Source organism: Lactuca virosa, chromosome 2 (genome assembly GCF_052849685.1).
Source record: "Lactuca virosa cultivar CGN04683 chromosome 2, Lactuca_virosa_CGN04683_v6, whole genome shotgun sequence".
Lineage (NCBI taxonomy): Eukaryota > Viridiplantae > Streptophyta > Magnoliopsida > Asterales > Asteraceae > Lactuca > Lactuca virosa.
Genome location: NC_136427.1, coordinates 223,394,195 through 223,414,052, shown reverse-complemented (window position 1 = coordinate 223,414,052; position 19,858 = coordinate 223,394,195). Strand labels below are relative to the sequence as shown.

Below are 19,858 nucleotides of genomic sequence, written 5' to 3'. Positions count from 1 at the left end.
CTATAAGGCTAGTTTAAGGAAGCGGCCTGTAAAATGACCGCCATTGGGTATCCATTCTTACCCACGGCTCTCTTGTATGGTGGAGGTTAGCCGAACGGGTTTGATAGGATATAACTTCATTAAAAGTATAATGACATAAAGTAACTATACTATTTTCTAAAATCCCACTCTTAGTTACTTTAGGAAAAATGTGAAATTTGATGCTAACCCATGAAAGTGCACATTGCACCTTATTGGTCGTTAGTGGAGCGTGTGTGGTTAACCGGCACACTAATATGGGACTAATATTGTTGGCAATGGGTGTCTCGTAAATTATCATTGATTAATGGAGCGTGTGTGGTTAACCGACACATTAATTAGATGATAAATGACATCGAGAGTACCAAGCTAATTTGCATGGTTATTCACATCTCGTTTGTGATCCTCTGCATCCCAGTCAGAAAGTGAGAGCATAATCGAGATTAAACATGTCATCGAATAGTTCAATGAATCTCAAAAGATTTAGGAGTTTCATTAGATTGAAACTGGTAAATGCTTACCTATCTAAAATAGATTCGAATTTGATTACGACATCCCTCTTTAGAATTCGAATCGAAAATATGGATCCTAGCCTTACTTTAAATTTTTGGATTAATAATTAAGGATTAAAATCAACTAACTTGAATTATCTATTCTCCCCTTTTAGATGTCGAGTCAAGACAACAATGGTCTTCCTCGTTCTTCTAGAAATGTTTTTCCTTCTGAAGATGATCTTTCCACATGTTGATCAAGGTGAAAGAATGTTCCCTTCTTCAAGCAATGGTGGAACTTGAAATCATGCTTCTCCAACTGTTCCTCCACCTCCTCCAGTGACTCTCCTTAAGTCATGTCTTCTTCAAGTTGAAAAGTACGAAACTACTCAAGCCCTATCGACATGGAAAGTCTGTATGTATGAATGTTCTGAAAATGAAATCGCACATGGACAAATTGGGGATGTTGGGTGTTATTTTCCCAAGGGAGTTGGCCATTGACTTGGTTCTAGTTTCGCTTCCTGAATGATATAGTCAGTTCATTAAAGACTACTATATGATGGACAACGACGTGACCCTAATTGATCTAACATATATGTTGATTGCTGCTGAAGCAGAAATGCTTAAGAGCACAAGTTAAGCAAAAATGTGTGAAGGATCTGTCTCCAAAATTTCGATGGACATTGAAAATGGCAACATTGGTAGTCTAGAAAATGTTACTCTTCCCAATGGAAAGGGATCGGCCAAGGTCAAACCGTTTGACCATATGGTAAAGAGAAAGGCTAATTTTGATATAGTTCCATGTGCTAATCCCAAAAGGTCCATGTGTTTCTATTGCCAATTGAAGGGGCATTAGATGCGAAGCTGGCTAGACTACCTGAAAGATCTTAGAGATATTAAAGTCAAGTTGTGTAACTCTACTTCAGGTACATCCACTATATAACTCCATTATTTTATTAAGTTCTTATTCATAGATTCTTAATACATGATGTGATAGTCACATTTTGATGTTTTGCAAAATCTAAGAGAAAGAAGGAAGCTTAAGAAGAGTAAGTTGAATCTGATCGTGAGAGATGGATTTCGGTCGCATGGTTCGATGATCAGATTTTTGAGCTGTTGCTTAGGAGATATGATAGATTTCTTAGGAAATATATAGAAACATAGTTTTCATATTTTGCATTGTAAGGACAAATTTTTCCGCATATTATCAATAAAGTGAATTTTTTATTTATTTACTTTGTATTTCCTTGCAATGGCATTTATGAGAATTGGTTGTTATCTTTCTATTATTAGCAATGTCAAATATGGATTTGATTCTTAATTATGTCGTTTGTGGAAATGTGATAATCAACCAAGTGAAAAGGAATTCTCATCACCCAGGTTTCAATTGGAAAGAAACTTGGAGTCATACAATTCGAATTGTGTGATGTTTGAGAATCCTGATCATTGGAAGATCATGACTAATTCGTTGATCACATGTTTATGTGAGTCAAGTGAATGACTAAAGGATCTAGTACACATTGATGTGGACTATTCGGATCCACCACAAAGGATGATAAGTATATTCGTCATGATTTACTGATAGTCAGTAAACATGGTTATGTTTATAAGATTAAGCATAATTCTAACACCTTTGAAAAGTTTCAAAGAGTAGTTGAACGAATATGAAGAATCTATTAGGCAGAAAGATAAAAGTTTCTCCAATATGAAAGGAAAGGAGAGTACTTTAGTATCATGTTTTTATGATCATCTTAATGGTTATGGAACTATATCACACTGATCCTCAAAGAATGTCTTAGTGAAATTGTTTGACTGAAAGTCCCAAAAATTACCTTGATGTATCAATCAGATCCACTTGATGGTGCGGAATCCCAATCAAGTGGATGATGCAAGATCAAATAGAGAAGAAGAAGAAGAAGAATTGATGAATCTATGATGTATTGATGATAATAATGAAGAACATTACATGAGATTCACACTTCTCTCTTGGTTCTCTCTCTAGAGCTCCTTGATTTACACACACACTTGACGTAAACTCTATCTATAATCTGACACCTACTAACACTATATATAGGGAACAGTGGCTGCAAACACGTTTACAGCCGTAAACACCACCCAACCGCAAATACCACCCAACCGTAAACCCTTACAAATACATGAACGAAAACTAACACAGCCTATAGAAATGAATGCCTAGCTCAAACCAACTAAATATGACCTAACAGTCTCCCCCTTGGTTTGAGGCGAGCATGGACTCAATCTTTCTCAATGATCATCACGTCGGATCTTCCCATTGCCCCCAACCACATCTTCTTGTTAATAATTTCAGCGATCATACTCGTAAATTCTTTGGTGGCAGTCTCGAGAATCTCATTCTTGACCACGATTTGATGCTGAGCCAAAGTGTGAATATCACGTTCACCAAACTGTAGTAGATCCTTCGCCGTAACGACACGGAAGACACTAGTTGGGAATTTGATTACCACAGTGGCTGTGGCCTCGTCGAAAACCCAATATTCCATATCTTGAAGAGATCCATCACGGAAATGCTGATTAATGGGAATTTATTTCATCTGCTTTGTAGGAGGCCACATCACAGTTTTCATGGCTTTGTTGGTTTTTGGATCAAGAACATCTTTGGCTTTCTTCACAAAAGATTTTGATGTCTTCATTCCATCAAACTTCCTCTTCACTTGATTCTCTAAAAAGAGTTTGAAGCCAGTCCCTCGAGGATCATTTGATGGGTTATGGAAGGGAGCATTAGCAGGTTCAGTAAGATCCACTTTTGTCCAAGAACCAAAATCATTCTTGTGCTTATAGTATTATGAGTTTCCGCTCTTCCTTTTTACCACCCAAATATTTAATTTTTCAGTAAATCCCCACATCAGTATTCCTGAACGGTCGCCATATTTAGCTCCAAACCGCTTCTTTTCGAGCTCAATCACGGTCAATTGAGGTTGGTCTCCATGAATATTTTTGTCATAATTCTTCATGAAAAGCCATTTCCCTTTCCTTTTAGTAGAGACACGCTTCTGGGCTAGCTTCAAAGTAACTCTGGGATTAGCTTGAGCAGGTTCGACTTCAAAGCGGTCAACAATACGAGTGGTTCTGACAGGTGGAGGATCATCGAGTGGATCTTGTTGAGATGCTTGGGCAGGGGCACTGAGAGGAGTCTCGACTACACTGGACTCTCCGCTGGATGTTTTGAATTTGTCTCTAAATTCACTAATCAGCTTGTTCTTTAAATCAAAGTATCCAGCAGATAGAGCGCCAAGATTGAGTTGTAGAGCTGAAATTTGTTGAGATTTTTCAAGATTTTCCTTTTCAAGATCAGAAACTCTAACGTCCAGAGTTCATATCAAAATATCTTTCTCGATAATCTTCTGGTTTAACATTCCAATCTCTGCACGAAGCTTGGAAATTAATGGATTAACTCCCCCGGAACTCCCTGCACCAATAGATACTCCTTTGCCTCGGGGTGCAGGGTCAGAATCTTGTTGAGCTAAAAACCTGGCAAGCCTCTCTGAGGAAACACCATGCGCAGGTTGGGGAGTCGATGAGCCACCAGGAGCTGAAGAACTCCCGGTTTCAAAAAGTGAGCGAGCAGTGTTGGGCTCCCCATGCACTGTTTGGCTGTTAGAGTGGGTTGGTTTGATTGGAGTGTCGGCTGCAACGGACTGTTGAATATCTTGAGATTGTTCCCTGATAAGCACTCATGGCCTTGGATCGGCTCTTCTCCTTTTAAGTGGAGGCTGGGAGGCTGGTGACTCATGAAGATCACTCTCAGATGGCGTAATGACTGGAGTAGCATCTGCTCGGGGAGGAATCCTTGCAGAAGAATCCATATTAGCAATAACCTCGGCCATCTGATCAGTTGTTGGAGGTGGCGTTTACGGTCCATGTGGCGTTTACGGTTATAAAAGTGTTTACGGTTGTAAACACGTTTACGGTGCCAATACGGAAGCAAAAGCTTCTTCATTGTGGGAGGGAACACTCCTTCATAGCCCATTCTTTCAAGAACCTCTTCAGTCTTTTCCACAGGAATTTCAGTTGGAAATCCTGGCTGGTCCTTGAATTGAAGCACTACGCGTATAATCAGTTCAGACACTACAATCTTTCTTCCTTGGATGATAGATTCCACTATGCTTTCTCCATTTTCTCCTTCATTTATTGAAGCCTTTTCCCAAAACTGCATTGCCAACTCCTGATAAATGAATGGATTCGTTTGATAAGCATGAGCAAGTCTGCAATTTCTAAGTCCATGAATCATGGACCTAAACTCTTGATGTCCTGCTGGAGGATCGGACAAGTAAGCAGCAATGTTGTGACTCTCCGAAAAATTTAAGTTAGCCATTTGTTCTACATCAAAACGAGCCAAGTGAGAAAATCAAGAATTTAAGCAATTTAAAAAAAAAATTCTCAATTACAAGTTGATTTGGCCTTAAATTAATTTTGATTCATATGAAAAATAAGTGTATAGCTGGAAACGAGTTTACAGCTGTAAACATGTTTACGGCTGTAAACAGTTTAACGGCGGTAAACGCGTTTACGGCTGTAAAAGGTTTGCAGCCTCTGTTCTCTATAAATAGTGTCAGTAGATGTCAGATGGAAGAGAGAGTTTACGGTCAAGTGTGTGTGTAAATCAAGGAGCTCTAGAGAGAGAAACAAGAGAGAAGTGTGAATCTCATGTAGTGTTCTTCATTCTTATCATCAATACATCATAGATTCATCAAGTTCTTCTTCTTCTTCTCTATTTGATCTTGCATCATCCACTTGATTGGGATTCCGCACCATCAAGTGGATCTAATTGATACATCAAGCGGATCTGATTGATACATCAAGCTAATTTTTGGGACTTTCAAGAGTTAAGTTATTTTCCGCCACATGAATTTTGTAACCTATAAAACCTATTACAATTTTGATTAAAAAAACTCTTACAAAGAGAGAATGCACCAAGCGACATACATTTACATGCAACCCTAGTGTAACTTATATACTAGGATAAAGACTATTCTAGAACGAGGTCCCTACATATCAGGGATTCGAATACAAATATATATATATATATATATATATATATATATATATATATATATATATATATATATCAAAATTTAAGAGATATGTGTTATACAAAATAAGATCCTATCACTAAGATAATTGATCTGAGACTTGAAGCTTAAGGAAGTAACATGATGCAGTGAAAGCCCGGATAACGGTTGATGGCGTTGCGTAAATTTAATCAGCGTGTCACAGGATTTTACTCATCATATTACAATGTTTGACCTTACAAATTTATTTTAATTTAATCATCTAGGGAGGATTCTGGGCATTCTAGTATGTGTTGGACTCACGACCACATCCTCACCAACCACCATGACCTCGACCCTCAACCTCCATCTCATCCTCTTCCCTTTGAAGTATGTGACGAGTCTCCTACTTTGGATTATGGTGATTAGAAGAGCGCGATATCCTCTTTATATGTGAGCAATAGAGAAGGCGTTCCCTCTTGTTCTCCACAACCTCGAAGTCTCTCTTCATTGGTCTTGATAAGACCCATAATCTCTTCCACTGTCAAGATTTTTATAAATTGTATTGAGAAGAATTGAAGAAACTTCTTTACCACCATAATCTCACCAATCATGTTATCTAGAGACTGATTGATTACCTTCTCGATTGTACTCAATCTCATGGCAAAAGTATCCACTGATTCACCGTCCTTCAATTGCATTGTCTATAAATCACTTCGCAAGGTTTTTCCTTTAGCATTCTTTTATCCGATCGACTCCTATATGCTTCGTCCGAAGTGTTTTTCATTTTTCCTAGCCATGTCCTTCTTGGCTAACATTAGAATCCCAGTTTGGACATACATTTTTTGTATCTCTTATTTTCCTTTGTTGATTACATTTGTTGGAGACAATAATGAAATTCTATATATATTATATGATATTTCAATTTTGAAACGGTTGCAATAAATATATAAAAACTATTAAGGGGTTGTTTGGCAGGATCTAAATTATTACGAGGTCTAAATATCTAAGAGGGTCTGAATTTTTAATATCTGGATTTTTAAAATGTTGTTTGGTTGGAATCTATGAATTGTTGTGTTGAATGATAGAAATGATAACTTTACCCTTATGTATCATTTCTTTCAATTACCAAATCAGACATTTGAAAAAAAATCCATCAAAGTAGGATGCTAGACATGAACATCATACATGCGAATTTTTTTCCATCAAATTAGGATGCTAAATATAAACATTAACCCAATATTACGAAAAAGAACAATGTAAACTAAACAACCTAATATTTCATTACAACTAATGACCAATATTATGGTCAGCATCACACCATGTTCAAGTTTTACATGAAATAATGTGTAACATTTGGTTTCAGGAAGTTTCTTATTTCATAATGGTGGAATTTAATTTAGTCAAGAGCAGGTATCGGGATTCAAAAGAATATATTTTTGACCTTATTAGATGTTGATAATGTTGGTTAAAGTGATTTAAGCCACTTGATTGTGTATTGTTGTAACATCCCAAAATCAGAGTAAAATTTTCATTTTTCAAAAATAACCCAATGACCATAATTGCTTACAAAATATTGTTTCAAAAGTTATAGTCAATAACTAGAGTATCCTAAAATCCAAATATAATAAAATCCGAAGGATGTGCACAATCACCCCTTCACTTTGCCACGATCATCAGAAGTACCTGAAACAATAAACTGAAAGTATAAGTCAAATCTTACTAAGTTCCCCCAAAGTACCATCACACAAACATATAACCAAACAGATATCAGGTCCACAACCTCCTGGTTGGATTACTCCTGGCCCACAACCTTTCTATTGGAATGTCCCGACCCACAACCTTTCGGTTGGCTTGACTAATACATAACAGGTCAACAACCTCTTGCTTGGATTATCCCTGGCCCACAACCTCCCGGTTGGAATGCCTCGGTCTGTTGACTGACAGCACAAAGTAGTACAGTCTCAACCCCACCATACCCTGTCAACATATACATAAAAAATAACATATATCCAGCAACAGATAATCATATAAACAGTCAACAAACAAACAGGTAGATTTACAAATCACTACCGCATAGCAACATCCTATAAACCAGGACACAGATCTAATAGATCACTACATCATATCAACATTCTATATACCAGGATACACAATCTAGTGGGCTGGAATTGGTGCCTTTGACCCACAAGTACAGTGAGGAAAACTCACCTCTCAGACAATTGCCCAAAATACCCAACTCCGTGTACCAACTCTACGGGTCACCTATACAACAAACAGTGGCCTTGTCTCAAACTATTGCCCAAAATACCCAAAATACCAGCTTAATCCAAAACAGTCGCATGGCAGCCAAACCATCTTAATCCAATAAGCTCTTATTCCATCAAACCAACCATTCAAACTTCCCAGAAGGCATTCTCCCATCCAATGAACCATAAAAATCTTTGTTTTATAGACATGCATGTCTTGAACTCAAACTAGGTCAAAATAGAGTAGTAAGCGCCAAGATCACATACAAGAGTTCAAAACTCTAATAAATTCCAGATCCAACACTCCTAACCCCAATGAGACTATGGGGATCCATAAAGTTGGCAACTTTATGGAATCCCAACACTCCAATATGTCCCAACATGAAGAATAAGGCATAGAAACCTATATCTATGCACAATAAACCAAAAGGCATGGAACTTGAGGACTTATAAAAGTCCAAAAGATGCACAACAAGAAGATGAGAAGAGTTGTTTGTTGAATTCAATCCCAAATGTCACCTTCTTCTTCTTCTAATACCCAAAAATCAATACAAAAGGCTTAGAAAGAAAAATGGTGGTTAAGGTTTGCTTGGAGGCTGAGAGAGTGTGATGGAGGCTGAGGGTGAGCAACCGTAGCCATCATATTCCCTTAAATAGGGGCGCAAACCTCGGAGATTAGGGTTTCTCATTAAACCGCCACCACGTCGTGGACGTAGGATGCCACATCATGGTGGTCATTTAAAACCCGCGATACAACGACCATCGCCACGTCATAGGATGCTTTCACCACGACGTGGTCCCACCCAAAATCCAAAAATACATTCAATTTAAATACCTCCAGGAATCCGGATGTTACAGTTGTAACATCTAATGTAGGTACTCAATCTTTCAATGGTGGGAATTAAATAAGAATGAAAAACCCCAAATTAGAGAGGATGTCTCATGACATGACATTCAGGCTGAATTGGGTGACCATTTTTTGAGGCTCACGACTTGACACATAGGTGTTCACGTCATGAGATCATGCTAACCCTAATCCCATGTTTTGTGCCCTATTTAAGGGAAGTGGGAGGCTAGGTTTTTCACACCCTCAACCTCCATCACCTCCTTCCTGCCCAAATCGTTTTTAGCCTCCATTGGTGACCTTGAAGAGATCATTTGGTGGTTTTGGCTTTTTGAAGAAGAAGAAGAATACTCCTTGGTGGCATTCAAGCTCCTTCCTCGTCATCTTGCAGTGATTTTGGACCTTTGTCAGTCCTAAAGCTCTTTCCTTTATCTCTTATGCATGCTATATCTAATATTTATGCTTCTCTTGTCATGGTTGGGTTGGGTAGCATGCATGGGATCCATAAAGTTAGCAACTTTATGGATCATTGAGGCATTTTCTTTAGTATAAGTTTCAGATCTGAGGTTTGGTGTTGGTTTTAGACTCCAAGCATGAGTCTTGATCTTACTTTCTTCTTATTGAGAAAAGAATGTTCGCGATTGTTTTGTCCGGGTTCGGTCACGACGTGACTTATAGGTTGTCACGGCGTGACTGTTGGCTGAAGTTAACCATGGTTGACTTTCGACCATGGTTAACTTTTAGGTCAAGCTAGAGTTTTTAAGGATGTAGGCTAAAAGAGTATGTCTTCACTACTGTTAGGTGTCTTGTTTCTCATGTCTATCCTGTGTGTGAGAGATATTGTAGTTCTAGCTGTTATTCGCAAGGTGAGTCTTCTCACTATACTTGCATGTGTGGTAGTATATACATGTCGACCAGTTGGGTCTTATTTGTTGATTTTTGTTACATGTGATATGAGTTGTTGATAACGTTTGGAATGCTGTAAGTCCATGGGACTGCTGATAGTCCCAAGGTTGCTGATTACCCGAGAGGTGATGTTAATCCACAAGGTGTGCTATTAGCACATTGGGGACCGTTGATAGTCTCCAAAGCTTGTTGATAACCTCAGTTGATTATTATGTTGTGTTGTGTGTGGTATTTTAGGAACTCACTAAGCTTTATGCTTATAGTAGTGGATTAAATATTTTGCAGGTACTTATCCGATTGAGAAGGCGTGATTGTACACACACACATCAGCAGCTTTATGATTCGTGATTTTGCACTGTCTTCATTATAACTCTAAGTTATAAATAATGGTTTATGAACAAATGATTTATCGTGAATTTAAATTTATTAAAAATTGATGTTATATTATGTTAAAAACGAAAATTTTATCCTAGGTTTTTGGGACGTTACAGTGTATTGGATTCATAAAGGGGTAAATGGGAAAAAGTGATATTATGGACTGTTTTTGCATGTATTATGAATTAAGTTGTATCTGGTTTAAGTCAAAAGTAATTGGATAGAATTGTAGGGCTTGTCAATACGTTCGTGTGCATATAAAGATCACTAAAATCGGGTTTAGAACAAAGAATTTATGATTGTTTGAAGCTGAAAACTGAAAATTTGTGGAATTACACTGAAGGCGCAAATCGCCTCTTTAATGAGCGTAGGGCGCCTCCGGCCTAGTGGGTTGCGCGTTTTTTAGGGTTTTTGGAGTATTTAAAGTCCATTAACCATATTGTTCGTCATTTTCAACATCCACCTCCTCTAGAACACCTCTAATGAAACTCTAGCCTCCATTAAAGTGTTTGGAGCTCATCCTCTCTCCTAAATTCATTTTGGTTCTCCTTTTTGCTCCTATGGTGTTCTAAGGTGATGATGCATGAAAGCTTGGGCAAGGAAGCATGGATATTTAATATTTCAACTTTCTTAACACCTTTGGACCTTGGTAAACTCTAATATTTCAAGCTTTATTTTGTTTCCTCTATAGATCTAAGAGTTTTTGGGTTTTTGGTCCATTTTAGTAAGTTTTGGTCCCTTTGTGGTTTATTCCATTGAGTTGGAAGAACTTTTGAGCTTTTGACTGATGTTTGGGATGTTATATGGTCATTTGGTGGAGTAAAGAGTGCATGCAAGAGTTCTCTTTACTCCATGCATAAAGAAAGATGGATTGTTGGTCATTTATCAACTTAGGGTATTAGATCTTAGAAGTTTGTGGCTTTATAATGGATGAAGTTGGAAACTTTATCCATTTAGACATCATGTTGATTCACATATGAAAGTAGAAAGCCTAGACGTATTAGATTAAGTCGATAAAGACGCACTCTTGGAATTTCTGAGACTTAGATCTTGCTTTATTAGAGTGTCTTAATGGGTAAAGTTGGAAACTTTATCCATTAAGACATTTTTGAGGACCAGATCTGGAAGTTTGGGGTTTTGACTTAATGGATTAAGTCTTATCATTTTGTGAAGAAGGCTTGAACGCAACGCACCCTTCCCTGACGCGAGGAGCTTTATAGGGTGTTATGTATCAGGTCTGTTTTAGCCGAGATACCCAATTATTTTGTCCTATACTGGGCACGAGATGCCCTTATATAGCGTGGCGCGCCCAGTTGACCAAGGGTTGACTTTGTTACTAGTTCGACTTTTGGTCACATTTTGGTAGAATTGAGTATTTGACTAAGGACTAGTCTCGGTTTGGCATTATGTATCTTGGGTTAGCTGTTTTGTTGTTGAGGATGCTGTAGAGCTTCTGATGTTTAGCTCAGGTGAGTCTTCTCACTATACGATGTAGGATGCTAGATGCTTGTTGTCTTTTTGACTCATGCATGATTGCTTTAGTGCATGTTGGGTGGGGCCCATTTATATGTTATGATGGGAGGGACTCGTTTATATATTATTTTGGGCGGGGATCGTGGCGAGGCCCGTTTATATGCTTGTTGGGTCGGGCTCGGTTGATATGTGGTATATCGGGGAACTCACTAAGCTTTGTGCTCACGGTTTTAAGTTTAAATGTCGTAGGTCATTTTGGCAATACGAGAAGAGCACGACATGATTGCATCGCATCTGCTTTTATGATTTTGACATGTTCTGCATTTATGAATTCATTTCTATGATTTATGTTATCAAATAACTGAATGATTACCTTTTACGATTTAATGCTATGTTTTCTTCCGTTTTAGAAATGAAAATTTTGATTTGAAATTTCGGACGTTACATAATGTGTACAATTATTTTGGTTCTTGAACATGTGAATGAAAAAATGTTGATAATCTACAGAAACACACACATAGGATATCTTCATCATTAACATCTAACAACCCATTACCCACTTCATCACACACAACCATCATCCCCATGTCACACCATCTCCATCATACGCTATCAACGAACACCCACCTGTCATCGACCTTTATCATCATCACCGTACGAAACATAAACATATTTTATTGATTATTTCCTGCATTTAACCAATCTTTTTATATACATACACATTCACATAAAAAAACACCAGGCATGTCATAAGGATACACACACCACATATACACAAACATGCATATACACCACACACAGGACACATACAACAGATTATATAATTACTTTTTTTTTATTAATGTGAATTTTTTCTTATTAGTTTAGTTTCAGCTAAGGGTGTAAGTGAGTTGATCTACTCATGAGCTACTCGGGATCGACTCGTTAAAAGCTCGACTCGAGAGCGAAATAAACTAGCCCGAGCCAAGCTCGAGCCTAAATATGAGGCTCGTTTATTAAACGAGCTCGAGTCGAGCTATAATCCGTGAGCTCGCGAGCCTAAACGAGTCTATATATAATATACATTATTATTATTTCTATATATTAAAATAATTTTTTTTTAGGAATTAGAGATGTTGGGTATTAGTAAATGAGCTGCTTAACGAGCTTAAACCGAGCTTAAGCTTATTTAGGCTCACCAGACAAAAACATAAGCCAATCTCGAGCCCGAGACGAGCCTGTATAATTCTTCACGAGCTCGAGCCGAGCTCGGTACAATAAATCTCGAATCGAGCCGAGCTCGAGCTCGAGCCCCTCATAACTTAAACGAGCCCGAGACGAGCCTGACCAAGCTCGGGCTCGACTCGACTCGTTTACACCCCTAGTTTCAGCAACAAAAAAATGAGCAAGTTATTAATAAAATTTTCTAACAACTTTTCTTGCCTAATCTCTAATTGGTTTCAACATCTACAAAATTTTCCATCATCAGTTCCACCAATCTTCTCCATCACGGAAATCCCTGTTTATCGATTTTTTTGGTTAAAATCAGAAAACACAAAAAAAAAAAGAACAAACACAGAGGCAAAGAAAAATATAGAAAAAGATAAAAACGCAGCACGGAGGAAAGAAGAAAAAATGCATCCTTGTTCTTAGTTATATTAAGAAATTAGCAAAACATTTTCATCAAATGTGGAGGAGAAGTCACCGATTTCAACAACAAACGACCGATATGAACAAAAAATCATTGATTTCATCATATAAGGAGGAGAACATTGCAACTTCATCATCATATTCAGCAAATACCAAGATGAATAAGGAAAATCTGAAAAACGAAATACATACCTGAAGAGGTGTTGAGCTTTGATGTGTGACGGTGGCGTCGGAGATGTGAGAGGGTGGCAATGGCCACAAAGGGTGTGCGACATCGGCTCTGCGGTGCAAGGGCATCGCCCATACTCTCTAACGTCAAAGATGCAGAGGCATAATAGATGAGGGTTGGTGTTCGATGGACGAAAGAGGAGAGACGAGGGTAAACTTAGGGCAAAAAGGGAAATGAGTTCTTTTTTTTTCCTTTCAGATGCGGCTACATGTCTTACCGAATAAGATGTATTTTTAGATTCAGATAAGAAAATAAGATATAATCAAATGCTCTTAATAAAAAAGATTCAAACTGTCTCTTATTAATAGGCATTAAAATACTACCAAAGAGAGTCTAAGGTGCTGTTTGTTTTTTACAAAAAACCTCTTCAAACCACTTTCTGCTGCGCGGCGCAGCACACGCGCAACACTTTCCCTCTCGCAGCAGTTTGTTTTTTGGAAGACTTCAGACTGCAAAACCTCTGCGCGTGTGCTGCGTGACGCAGCACTTGACTTGCCTCTTCAAACCTCTTCAGCTTTCAATTTTTTAAAGTGTTTTTTTTAGAATTTTGGTATAACTTATTTTTAAATTTTTTTTTTAACTTTTATTTACGGATTTGATACAATTTTCTATTATAGTTTCCACATTTTTTTAACTTGATTTTTTTATAAAAAAAAAAAACTTTGATTTTTTTTAATTTTTTTACCGTTTCTGTTAATAATATTTTCAGTTTCAGTTTCATCTTTTTTAACGTTTGTAATTTTTTACGAACTTTGTAGATATCGTTTGCAATACTTTCTTAATTTTTTTTATTATTTTCCTTTTTATGTTTTTAAAAATTAGTTTTTTTCTAGAATAAAGTTGTTAGATTCTTTTATATTTTTGTAAGTTTTTTTCAAAAAGTTTTATATTTTTATTTTTTTACATGTTCTTTTTAGTACCATTTCAATGTGTTAAGACTAGAATTATTAAAATTTCGGTATTGAGAACTATTTTCAGTTTATAAAATTAATTTATTTAAATTTCAGTTTACTGCAGCAGTCTGCAGATGTTAAAAAACAAACATGTTTCTTATTATTGGCTGCAACCGTTTGTTCCACCTCTTCTACTACAGATGATTGCAGAGGTGGTCCGCAGACTTCATGAATTTTCGCTTCGAAAAAACAAACAGCACCTAAGAAATTAACCGAAAACCATCACAGTTGCTTGTTCCTGAAAGAAAAATAATTATAGATACCGCAAATTATATACTAAAACATTCATGATTAATAGATACCGAAATTTGTCACCCATACTATTTAATAAATCCTCATATACCTTAGAATATACCATAGAATATAGACAAATATAACCATGTAATAGAAATGTAAATTACTTGGTATGGGCCGAGAAATTTGGGAACCGGAAAGAAAGTGTCGATAGAAAAACTTTAATAATAAAATAATAATAATAATAATAATAATAATAATAAATAAATAAAAAGACAGCACTATTCACAATATGAATTTATTATTAGTTTTTTCGGTCCAAAATTTTTGAAAATTAAAAAAGTTATAAACTGAACTTTTTTCAAATCAACGTTTTGTTTATGTTGTTTGTTAATTAACAAGTTTTTCATATACACATTTTTAATTACTATATAATCCAATATATTTTCATACAATTATATATTAACAATTTATATAGAATCTCTAAAAAAAACAAGAAAAAACAATTCTAATATAAAGATATTAATAAACAACTCTATTTGAAGTTTTTTTAATAACAAAGCTCCTCTACAAATTTTACTACGATGCTTAAATGAAGAGATTTGAAAGGGTAGCCCCAAAATCACGTATATAAAGGCTGCCATGATTGAACAATCCTCACCAATCCATTAACCCCTCGTTCTCTCGTCTCTTCTCCCACTAAACCCTTCTTTAAATTCCTTAATTTCCGAGAGATTTTTGAAGAGACGATGGTGGTGGCCGAGAGTGGCGGCGATACGGTGGTGGTGATAAGAGAGTACAACCCAAAAACAGACATTGAGAGAGTAGAACAGGTGGAGAGAAGCTGTGAAGTAGGCCCAAGTGGTGAATTCTCACTCCACGCCGACCTCTTAGGTGACCCTGTTTGCAGAGTTCGCAACTCTCCTGCGTATCTCATGCTGGTATACATAATTGAAATCTTAATCAAATTTTAATTTCTTGTTTTGTATTTATGTTCACTGAATGTTGATGGAATTTTCAGGTGGCGGAGATGGTGGTGAACGGCGGTGGAGATGAGACGAGAGAGGTGGTGGGGATGATTAGGGGCTGCATCAAAACCGTTACATGCGGTAGAAAAGTATGCCGGAAAGCTAATTATCCGCCGGAACTTCGCCCTGTCTTTACTAAACTTGCCTATATCATAGGCCTACGAGTCTCTCCATCTCACCGGTATACACATCGACATATCTTTTATAAAAGACAAAACAACACATATTTAAAAAAATAAATAAATAAATAAAACGAACAAACGATCGAATTTTATGAAATGACTACTGAAAAAAGAACTTTTTTAGTTTCAAAATTTTTATTCTTACTACATTTTTCAATTGAATATTATTCAAAAAAATAATCTTTAAATTATGTGTTATATATTTGAGAAATTTGATTTATATTAGAAGATATTAAACTTTTGAAGCAACACTCAATGATGAGAAAATTGCCAAAATTAGAAAAATGGTAGTCCCATCTGAAAACAAACTACCAAGTAGCCCTCATCCGTTATTTTTTGTGTACTTCTGAAAATAGAAACACATTTTATACTCATTCTCAAAAAATATAAATACTACCGTTTGAAGAAATATAAATGAAGAATAATATATTCAAAAATAGTAAACCTCTATATCATTATCGTCAAAATATAAGTTAGCCATTTTCTTATTATTAAGCTCAATTTTTAATTATTTTAAATGAAATTACAGGAGAATGAAAATTGGATTAAAGCTCGTTTCTCAAATGGAATATTGGTTTAGAGACAACGGCGCGGAATATTCATACATCGCAACCGACGCCACCAACAAACCTTCCGTTAACCTCTTCACCGGAAAATGCGGATACTCAAAATTCCGCAACCCTTCAGTCCTCGTCCACCCAGTATTTGCCCATCGCCTCCGAGTCAACCACCGAGTCAAAATCATTAAACTCTCACCATCCGACGCTGAAACCATTTACCGCCACCGATTCTCCACCACCGAGTTCTTCCCACGAGACATCGACTCAGTACTCAGAAACAACCTAAACCTTGGCACGTTCCTCGCTGTTCCAAAAGATTGTCCGCATTCAATATCATGGGCCGGGTCGGATCGGTTTCTTTCTAACCCGCCTGAGTCATGGGCTATCATGAGCGTCTGGAATTGTAACGACGTGTTTAAGTTGGAAGTTAAAGGGGCGTCGAGGTTAAGGAAAGGGCTCGTTAATACAACCCGGGTCTTGGATCGGATCTTTCCTTTTTTGAATTTACCTTCTTTACCCAAGATTTTTAACCCGTTTGGGCTCCATTTGCTATACGGGTTTGGTGGGGAAGGTCCGTTTTATCTAGATTTTGCAAAGGCCTTGTTTGGTTTTGCTCATAATTTAGCGAAGGAGCACAAGTGTGGGGTTGTGGCGACTGAGGTATCGAGTGAGGATCCACTCAAGTTGGTGATTCCACATTGGAAAGTGTTATCTTTTGTGGATTTATGGTGTATCAAGAGGCTTGATGAAGATTATAGTGATGGTTTTGTGGGGGATTGGAGAAAATCACAACCTGGTTTATCTTTTTTTCTCGATCCTAGAGAGTTTTGAAAGGTCTTGATGTTGAAAGTTGTTGATGTATATTTGAGAAATCATTAGAGAATACAAAAATGTTTAAAGTGTGGACTTTGAAGTAAAGTCTAATAATCGCTTGTTTAGTTTTTAGTATTTGTAACGAGTGGATGGGGGAAACTGGAAAGGAAGGAAATGTGTTTTGGAAGGGGGTATATATTCTAAAGTGGGACCTATATGGTATTTTTCTCCTTTTATGTAAATAAATGGTACGCTTTTGTAGATCCTTTTTCATCCAAACATTGCCAAGATTTTTTCTATTTCAAGATTTTCACAAGATTCTTTGTAGCCCAGCGGTATCAGGTGTTGTCCTTCCTCTTTAAGGTCGAGGGTTCAAGTCCCGTCGTGGATATAGGTGGAATAGGTGTTGTTAGATTAGATTTGCCAATATTGTTAAAAATTGACTAATTGAGAGAGTGGAAAAGACGAATTGGTATTTTATGAATTTTTGTATGATTCATTTTCCTTAATCAATAATTTAATTCTATGTCTATGTATCACAGATTTTGGTTTTTTCAAATTCGAGGGTTAGACAAACGTCTCGCATAATGTGGGATACTCGTCTCCCTCTTGAAATTGAAGGTTTTAGTTTTAGAATTAAGAGTGTGTTAAGAAATATATTAGATTTATCATTAAAAAAATAATCATAAAAAAATAAAAACCAATTAAAATAACTTTATTCTTTTGGAAATGACTCAATTCATTTTTAATGTAGCTTGTAAATTAACAAGCTCTTCGTATGATTTTTTTTTTCAAACATATGTTTTCCAATTTTAATCAACTTATACGAAGACAATAAAATAATACAAATACAAATTTGTGGATCTTATAAATAAATTGATATAAAACTCTACTATTTTTGCCATTTTTTTAGTATTTTCAACTAATGAGTAGATGTGTGTAATAATAAATATAACAAATAAATTATTCTGTTGTGGATGCTCTGAAATTGATAGTGGTGATAAAAGATTTATTTTTTTCAAGTTACAAAAATTTACTGGAGAATTAAATATATATGGTAATAATATTTCGACATTCAGAAGGTTAGTCAATTCAGAAGTCTTTAGAAGCGTCTCAAGTCTTCGGAAGATGCTTCAACTTTAGAATATTTTTCCTCGGTCAAATCCAACTCACTTAACGTTGCATCTAAAGCCTTTAGAAGCTTTTGAAGTCTTTGAGCCGACTTTATATATTTTGCCTTGGTTAAAATGCATTTTAAAAGACTTGGAGAAGTTTAAAGTGTGTCAATGTCCTTCATGCGGATTTTGACTACAAAATTCAACTCCTTATATTGTTGCACCCTTTCTCTCCATTTATTTCCACTTGTAGTCCAAAATTCCGTTAAGATTTTGGGATTTTGCCTCTCGACCCCGCTCATTGGGATCACCGAAGGGGCTCTCCCTCATGACTCAACAAGGGGAGTTTACCCCTTTACAATTGTCATTCATCCTGTTAAGGATTAGACTACCCGTATAAAAGTGGGCAATTTTGTACCATCCAAGTATTTTCATTTATAACAAGTTTTCAGAACATTTAGAAAAACGATTACCCGAAATAAGAAGAATTGCTAAATGCAATCAACCTACTTAGGGACTTAGTCTCATTTATCTTTGATTGGGGAGGGTTTTATGAGTGAGCTACCATGCACTCTTTTATGTTCCAAGAAAGTGGGGTTTAATAGGAATAGTCGGTTTATATGTTTCTAGGGATGTCAAAAGGTTTTGTGGAACTTCAAACCTGTGGGGTCCCGATCTCAAATTGGGGATATTTGTTAGAAAAAATTGGGGGCGGGGCGGAGGCAAGGTTAATCCTCGTTTTAATTTCAGGAGGGACAGAGGTAAGCAGACAGCAGTACCGTCCCAAAAGTCAACAAAAAATAATGTTTTTAAGTTGTTAGTATAATGTTTTTGAAATGTAATAACATTTTTGTTTTTAACATGTAAAATTATGTTATAAATAACTACTTTTAACCTAAAAAAATAACTTCTTTTAATCCAAAAAACAACTTCTTTTAGCCCGATAAAAAATATCTCAAAATCAATCGGCTGCGGGGAAACGGGGGCGGGGGAATAGAAAATTTTCAGCGGTTGGGGCGGGGGATACAATCCCCGTCACGTTTGTCTCCATTGACATCCCTATATATTTCAATATATTTTAAAATAACATTCTTCTACTTCTTAAAGTTATATTTGCAATTAGTTTTCAAATAATGGGTTATTGTTATTCTTTTCATTCGTTTACGACTAATTTGTCTTACCAACTATTATATTCGTGGTGCCATTCAAATATATTTTAACCGTTAGAATAAAACAAAGTAGATGATGCTCATACACATACCATAAGATTATATATCTAAAAATTGAATATCCATTTCAAAAAGATATGTTTAAGTTAGGAAACCTTTTTGGGTTTTTGTATATTTGTCTTATTGAACCCCCGCCTCACAAATTTCTTTTTATTAAAATATGAGTAGAATATATATCGATAGTAATGGGAAAATTTAAATGAGAACAATGTGGTGGCCCGTTTGTGTTTTATTCACTAAAGATACATAAGAATAAAAATGGATATGGTATTGTTTTAGTTACATCGTGGTTTGTTAAAAAGAAAAAAAAAACAACTGGTCATGTTTATAATTTATTCTTAGACTTGAATTATTATTATTTTTGTCTTATTACCATTTTCTTATACAGGCACAAATTTTACATTATTAATCATCCTAATTATAATGTTTTTTGTTGTGTGTATGTATATGTATGCATAAGTTTTCTTTATCATTTCGATTTAATTAGGGCCTTTAATTAT

At 36.2% G+C, this 19,858-nt stretch overlaps 1 protein-coding gene across 1 annotated transcript; it reads left to right on the top strand.

The window, feature by feature from the left end:
• The first annotated feature begins 15,027 nt into the window (after positions 1–15,027).
• LOC145160284 (putative N-acetyltransferase HLS1) lies at positions 15,028–17,275 on the top strand. The gene is made up of 3 exons (XM_079079413.1): positions 15,028–15,372; positions 15,453–15,640; positions 16,171–17,275. Exons 1-3 carry the CDS (start codon positions 15,181–15,183, stop codon positions 17,030–17,032), a joined length of 1,242 nt encoding a protein of 413 aa, XP_078935539.1. The 5' UTR covers positions 15,028–15,180; the 3' UTR covers positions 17,033–17,275.
• The last annotated feature ends 2,583 nt before the right edge of the window (positions 17,276–19,858 follow it).

Coding starts and splice junctions, on each gene's coding strand:
- LOC145160284 (XM_079079413.1), top strand. CDS start 15,181: ATGGTGGTGGCCGAGAGTGGCGGCGATACGGTGGTGGTGATAAGAGAG. Junction 15,373..15,452: donor CTCCTGCGTATCTCATGCTG/GTATACATAATT, acceptor TGGAATTTTCAG/GTGGCGGAGATGGTGGTGAA. Junction 15,641..16,170: donor CGAGTCTCTCCATCTCACCG/GTATACACATCG, acceptor ATGAAATTACAG/GAGAATGAAAATTGGATTAA.